Source organism: Pteropus vampyrus, unplaced genomic scaffold (assembly GCF_000151845.1).
Source record: "Pteropus vampyrus isolate Shadow unplaced genomic scaffold, Pvam_2.0 Scaffold19, whole genome shotgun sequence".
Lineage (NCBI taxonomy): Eukaryota > Metazoa > Chordata > Mammalia > Chiroptera > Pteropodidae > Pteropus > Pteropus vampyrus.
Window position 1 is genome coordinate 17,085,064 of NW_011888800.1, and position 7,358 is coordinate 17,092,421.

At 35.4% G+C, this 7,358-nt stretch overlaps 1 protein-coding gene across 1 annotated transcript in view; it reads left to right on the top strand.

Annotated features, from left to right (window-relative positions):
- LOC105288825 (protein unc-13 homolog C) overlaps positions 1–7,358 on the top strand; it is a gene marked incomplete at its 3' end in the record, with an annotated part of 460,652 nt that overhangs the window by 412,421 nt on the left and 40,873 nt on the right. The window contains exon 22 of the mRNA XM_023527723.1: positions 6,301–6,378. Within this exon, the coding sequence (XP_023383491.1) occupies positions 6,301–6,378 (78 nt within the window). The remainder of the gene's footprint in view (positions 1–6,300; positions 6,379–7,358) is intronic.

Here is a 7,358-nt window from a genome sequence, read left to right on the forward strand (position 1 = left end):
GATGGATAGATGGACAGACAGACAGACAGACAGACAGTTTGGTTTCTTCTAAGTCTTCTTTAATCTAGGCTTACAGATGGCAGCCTTCTTCCTGTGTCCTCACATGGTCTTTCCTCTGTGCACGTGCACTCTTGGTGTTTCTATGTGTGTCCAAATTTCCTCTTATAGAGACACCAGTCAGATTGGATTAGGGCCCACACTAATGGCCTCATTTTAACTGAATAACTTCTTTAAAGGCCCTATCTTTAAATACAGTCACATTCTGAGATACTGGGGATTAGGCTTTCAATATAAAAATTTTGAGGGGATACAATTCAGCCCATAAAAGACATATACATTTAACATGATACTGCTTTTAACAACAGACATGAACAAAAGGCTATATAACTCCATTTACATTATCATAAAAGTTCTAAATTTGAGGTCCTTTATGAATGGGAGGCTTGAGCCTGACACTGTCATTAGCTCTGACTCTTAGGAAAGTTTAAATCTGGTTTACTGATAGATGGATTAAGAGACAGCATCTATACTAGCTGTGGGAGGATAGTTTATGCTGAGGTAATAATAAGTAAACCGAAAATATATATGATTTAACACAACAAAGATTTACTTCTTGTTCACACAGCATCAGGTATGGGATATGGGGTGGGTGACTCTGTAGAGGAGCCTCTGTCAAAGATAAAGCCAGATACTAGTTAAAATTGTAAAAATTCAAGTTTTTAATTAGTATTATACTATTGCAATAGTAAGTAGTTCAGAGCTGGACTCAACTTTAATTTGTACAGAGGTCACTGGGCATTTTAAAGGGAAAATGAGGGGGTATGGAGTGGGGCATGTGGGAGCTCAATAGCATCAGGGAAATGGAAAATTACAAAAAGCAAGGAGAGGGGGTTGGTTCATGTAAACCCATCTGGGTTTGCTTACTGAAGTTAGGCTCCTACCCTCCTACAGAGGCTGAGAGACAGGGGCCCATCTTCAGGTGTTGGATGGAATAAACAATCAATTCTTTTGGCAGCCTCAAGTGTTTGCAGGTAGGCACTTTAAGGAAGGCTAGGGTCACCCTAGGGTTGTGGCCTTGAGCTGTTAAAAACTATGTTAGTGTTTGTTCAAGTCTTTATAGGCCAAGATTGAGGCCTGGTTGCCAATAGGGATCAGAGAGCTTGACTAGAGTTTGGTCAAGGAAATAATGTTTGTCACCTGCCATGATTCTGTAAATCAAGGATCGTAGCCTGAGAGGTCTCAATGAAGAGATGGCACAGGATTCATAGAGGATGGATGGAACTACAATTGGAAAGTTAGGACCACATTGTACAGAGTCTTGAAGAACAGGCAAAGTGGCTAAATTTCATTAGTGAAAAATGAGGAGCTGATGAAGACTCTGAGGCAGAAAAACTGTCAGCCTAAACTGTATTACATTATTTATCTGCCATGAAATATTTTGATGTCCAGTCTTTATATATGTCAATTAGAAAGAATAAAGCAACCTCCAACTTTTAAAGATGATAGCTAAAAATCATTTATTGGAATCATTCCTAGAGAGGACTTTCTTAGCAGCAGCTGACTTCAGTTTCTCAATGGTGAAATCTTCAGTCATTCTGCAGAAATTCTCTAAGCCTTTTCTTGACTAACAGCTGCATTTTGGGTGTCTGCCAAGAAAAGAATGAAATGGGGTTATCAGGGATAGTGTTTAAAAAAGTATGTCACATGCTATTCTTGGAACTGTAGGACTTGTAGTAGAGGTAGGATCATATGAGAATTTAATAATCTCAGTTCATATATTTAGTAACATGCTATTATAATTGCACATGATATTAGAAAAATAACTAGAATTCACCCTCAAAATAGTCAGGTAGCAGGTTATGTAAGGTGTAGACATGAAAGCACTGAGAGAGAGAAAGAAGAAAGCTGAACTTGGACTCTTAGCCTCTGAGCTCCAGCTCATCCTCCACCTCTTAGTAGCCCTGACCTTTCTCCAGCTATAAAGCTGAACCTAGCCATATTGAGGCCACTGTGGATATAATCAAGTGGACTGCAGGGAAGTACAAAGGGGTGAGGTCACAAATGGGATGTATTAGAATCACATGCAGGAAAATATATTTTTTAAAGCAAAAAGAAAATAACTAGGTTCCATGTATCAGTGATGAGGTGTGAGTCTTATTGGCACAAAAATAATTTCAATTAAGTAAAACATTTTTAAGTAAAACATAGGAATTCAATACTACCCAATTATTATCACAAGGAAATAATGTAAGAACAATAAAAAACATTTTCTGGGAAAGTAGAAATTAGTAACTTCCATTGAGAAATAAATTCTATTTTATTGGAATAATTTTTTTAAATCATAAAAATAAAAATGGTGCTTTGTGGTTAATATAATTAGCTATTTTACGGTAACTTCAGACTATTAGAGTTTCTTTTATTTCATCAGGTGTGACCATCAGCCTTGAAAACCTTGTCCTTATATTGAAATATACTAAAATCATATTCTCTTTCTGGGGCTTAACACTGATTTAAACCATCCATTGGAGAAGACATATTAATGCTATATGTGGACATTTTAGAAAATTTAGCATTCTAAAATGGACCTTAAATAGATGATTCGTTCTTACTAAAGACTCAATAAGGTACCAAATAAATGCTTCAAATTTCATAGCAGGTGCATCCAGGAGCCGTGATGCGTGGTAAACCAGGGACATGGGTAGTGCATGTTCCTATGGCTGTACTGCTGCTCTTGACAAGTACGGGTGGTTCAATTCAGGGATCTCCAACCTTTTTGGCACCAGGGCCAGTGCTCCTATGAGAATCTAATGCCTGATGATCTGAAGTGGAGCTGAGGCAGTGATGCTAGCACTGGGGAATGGCTGCAAATACAAATGAAGCTTCGCTCGCTTGCCAGCCACTCACCTCCTGCTATGTGACCTAGTTCCTAAAAGGCCACACACTGGTACTGGTCCATGGCCTGGGGGTTAGGGATCCCTTGTTTAATTTAAAAAGAGAAAGATGAAGTAACAATATCTTAAACCAATCAACCAATATTAATTGACTCCTGGCTATGAATCTGGCTGCTCGCCAGGTGCTGGAAATACTATGGTGAATGAGGCACATATATTCCTTATTCTCTGGGAACCTAGTCCTAATTTTTAAAAAATAATAGTTCATTGAGCATCACTATGTATTAATCACTTTACATATATTATCTGACTTATTTTGCACAACAACCTCCATGATACAGATACTATTATTTCCCTAAATTTTCAAATGACAAAAAAACTCAAGAAGTTTAAAATAAAGAACCTACCTAGAAATATTATGGATGGGATACTTTTAACCACTAAGCTATACTACTCTCACGTTCTGGTGTTTCAGAAATCGGCAAGTTGGAGAGCAGAATCTCAGCATTTATTTTTACCAATTGAGCCAAACTTAGGCATTTATACGGGTTTCTCTTTGTTGGATGCATGAAAATACGGTTGTAAAGCACTGAAGTGACATATCTAAAATCACTTAATGGATACTACACAGTCTTCTTGTCCTTTCTGCATTGCTTTGATACTGTAATGCTCCATGCCTAAGATGCTGCAAAGACGGATTTTGGACCAGGATTTTTATCTTACTGATTATAAGAGTAATCAGCCTACTGGTAGTGTTGACAGGCTAATTTAGCCTATTCCTACTAGCGTGGTATTAGCCCAAGAAACCATAAAGACTCTCAGTAATTGATGGCCATCCCACTCGATAGCACCAGAAGCTGCATTTCAAATCAGAGCATATTGAGGCTGCAAGATATTTTAGTCATTCTGTCTGATCCTTTAAATACAGCAGAAGCCCTCAATTCATCGCCACAATCCTATTAGAATTTTATCTCATTTAATCTGGAGCTCTTGGCACTTTCTTTGCTGCATCCATAAAAGAACTGTTTATACCTCATGAGTCTCTCTTCATATAAACTGTGTTTTATTATAGAATGTAATGCAAACAGCCCCTGCTATGCTGTCTGTTGCCTCTTTCTATGTATGCTGTCACTACTGAACGCCAACATTCTCCCAAAGATAAAGTCATGATCTAAGTTCACACACACACACACACACATACACACACACCCTATCTTCCAGGCCTTACTAAATATCCCTTGCATCAACAGGTTCTCTCTAAAGAGTTATCTCTACCCTGTTATGCATTAGTTGGGACAATAGTTCTTAAACTTCAGGTTGCATCAATATCACATACAGGCTTTTTAAAACATAGATTGCTGAGACCAAACTGTAGAATTGCTGACTCTATAATCTGGGATAAAATCAGAGAATTTTCATTTCCAACAAGTTGCTGGATGATGCTTATGTTGCTGCTGGAGACATGTCTAAGGTAGACATGTCTTAAGTAACTACCTACTAGTATTAATTAAAGAACTAATGTCTGATAGTTACTTTGTTGAATAAATTAGAGTGAAATTGCAGTTGCTCCTATAATGTACATGAGCGCACATTCAGGTATACTTTGTATAGTAGTAAAGAAATAGATATTATTACAGCCAGCATACCCACATTTATGGGCACAAGGCCTTAAACCACTTTCTACCTGGCTAAGCACTTTACCCACAACCCATCCTGATTTGCTAGCCACTACATTTGTAAGCTTGTGAGTGTGAGATCCTAGGCTCAGTTGTCTCCTAGTAGGAATTCAAAGGACTAAGGTTTTCCTATAAGTAGAGCCAAGTGTTAGACCCTAGGGGAAGACCTTGAGGATGATCAGAAATGGACATCTGGATTCGCCCATATCTTGAACAAGTGATAATGTAGGAGTTGCAAAAAGCTCCTAATGTCAGGCTTGTTTGCTTTTGTTTTTGCAATTTAGTGAAATGATTTCTACAGCTTATACTGACATTAGAACCTGTAAACTGGGAGTAGTGTTCATATATATGGATTTGTATTCCTTAGATAAGTCCCAAAGTAATTTTCAGCATTATGTCTAAAGTAAAATTTGAACAGCTGCATTTGAAAGATACTGAAATCTGATCAGCCATCTGTTTTCCTAGATTTATTGGTCCTCTGATAAAATTTTATATATTCCATGGCTGATTTTCTATTTAAATTGACACATATTATCATTTTACTTTGTACTTCCACAAGTATTGAATTTCTTTCTGCATGTTATCCCTAATTCGAGGTTTTCATTATAATCTTAAATGTCTATAAAACAAGTTCATAGTCACATTTGGTGAATTCAGGTTTGTAGATTAAATATTTCCATCAGTTTAACTCCTTGGAGTGTCTCCTCAAGTTAATTTTAAGCCACAAAGAAAATCCAGATGACTACATTAAACAAAAAAGAAAAGATTTTAGTTCTTGTTTTTCTATGAAAAAAAGATGGCATATATCTCCTGTTATTGTTGATTTCTCTCCTTTAAGAAAATCATATCTACATTTGGCTTATCATAATTCAAGCTATGTAAGTAAAAGCAGTAGGATGCAAACTCATCAATACATTTTTAGTAATTAAAATAAAATGTAAAAAGTTTGTTTCCTTTGGTATAATTAATGAAAGTAAAGGGCATCCTTAGGCTCAAAAATAGTTATTAGATGGAGAAGGACAGTGTGGAATTAGGAAGAAAAGGACAGAAAGGGAAAAGATTAGGCAGTATTTTATAGCAAATAATGCATCAATAAATAACAGTAAATTGAAAGTAAAGGTATCAAGGTACTATGAGATAGCAAAAGCTGAAGTTTTATGTTTTAAAAGGTGGTCTTTGATATTTATCAGTAAGGCTCCTTATCACAGAAAATTACTGAAAATATTTATTGCTAAGTATGTGTACAGGAATGCTCTGACCCCATTTACAATGAAGTATCTAAGAATGTTGGAGGAGACTTAGAAAATAACCAATAGAAACTAGAAACCATCAGAAATGATTCACAGCATAAAGTGTCATTTATTCTGAAAAAAGAGCATTAGTGGTCATTAGGTAATAAATATTCAAGCATAGAGGAGGTTGACACAATAGTTGGTATATATTTGAAATGTTTAAAAAGTTAGAAATAAAGAATTTTGTGATGGAACATATTGTATTAAAATAGAATGAATCCATGCGGAATATCTTCCAAATATATTTAGAAATGTGATAAATTGTCATCTAAATATGATAGTTTAACTGAGATCCTTCTTTTGGCAAGGGTATAGATTTAATTATTGCGTATGAAAAGTTGAAGAAGACATGAAAATTTTGCCTGATTAGCATTAACCTCTACAGTGTATATATAAAATTATGTACTTACCCGAATACATTTGTCAATGTTTTTTTCCTAGACTATCAATAAAGTACTGCTTCAGTATGCTGCAATTGTATCAAGTGATTTCAGTTCACATTGTGATAAGGAAAATGTGGTAAGTAAAAATGTCTCTAGTTTCAAGTGTTCCTCAGTTGAGATCCACTTCTCCCAACTAATAAATAAGCAAGAGAAATTTTCTTTCTGTTTTCATACAGGATGATAGGAAAGAGAGATCTCAAGAAGTTGTTTGAAAACTTCTCTAGTTGTCGTGAACTGGTTACAGTACAGAACTCAGAGGAGGGTTGAGAGCATCTCAATGCCAGGCAGCTTGTGTTCCATGATGATAAGGAATAAGACATAAATAATTGAAAACTCACATTATTATAAAATATTAGAGCTGAGCACTAGGGAGTTTAAAAGTTGTTTAGTGTTTACACCAACTAGTTTAGTTTTGCACTAATACTAAAATAAGTATAATTTAGTCTTTCAGTTTTCAAATAAATTGAGAAGGATGGTTAATGTAAGAAATGATGCTGACTTCTATTCTGAATTATTAATTCAAGCTTTTATTTTATTTTTATTTTTATTTTTTTGATAATTGAGAATGTTTATAAAAACCAAACCAGTGCTGAAACTTAATAAAAGACATAAAGAGAAGCAAGATAAACTAAAGTGATCTGGAATATAACGTGTTATTTTATAGTGAAAGGTGAAATCTTTCTTATTCACTATATGTAATACTAGAGAAATATGTTGGTAAAATCATAAGAATTAAAAAAAAAAAAACACTGAAGAAAAGGTATTTAAAACGTCAGTACCATTGTTTTAAAAAGGATAACCATTCCTTGCGCCCTCAAAAAAATCAGTACTATCAGACAAGTTAAAAGTCTAGGAGAAGCTACTAGTCTGCTCCCCGAAACCTCATTGACCTCTTGCTGACAGCTCATTAAGATAAGTCAGTCCTAATGGTTCTTGAGAGTCCCAGAAGATTCTTCTCTCTTTTCAATTAATACGCTGCCCAGGAATTTTATTAAACTTACAGATATCTCAGCAGGTATCTCTAATTGCCATCGATCATTAGTACTCTAATAGGCA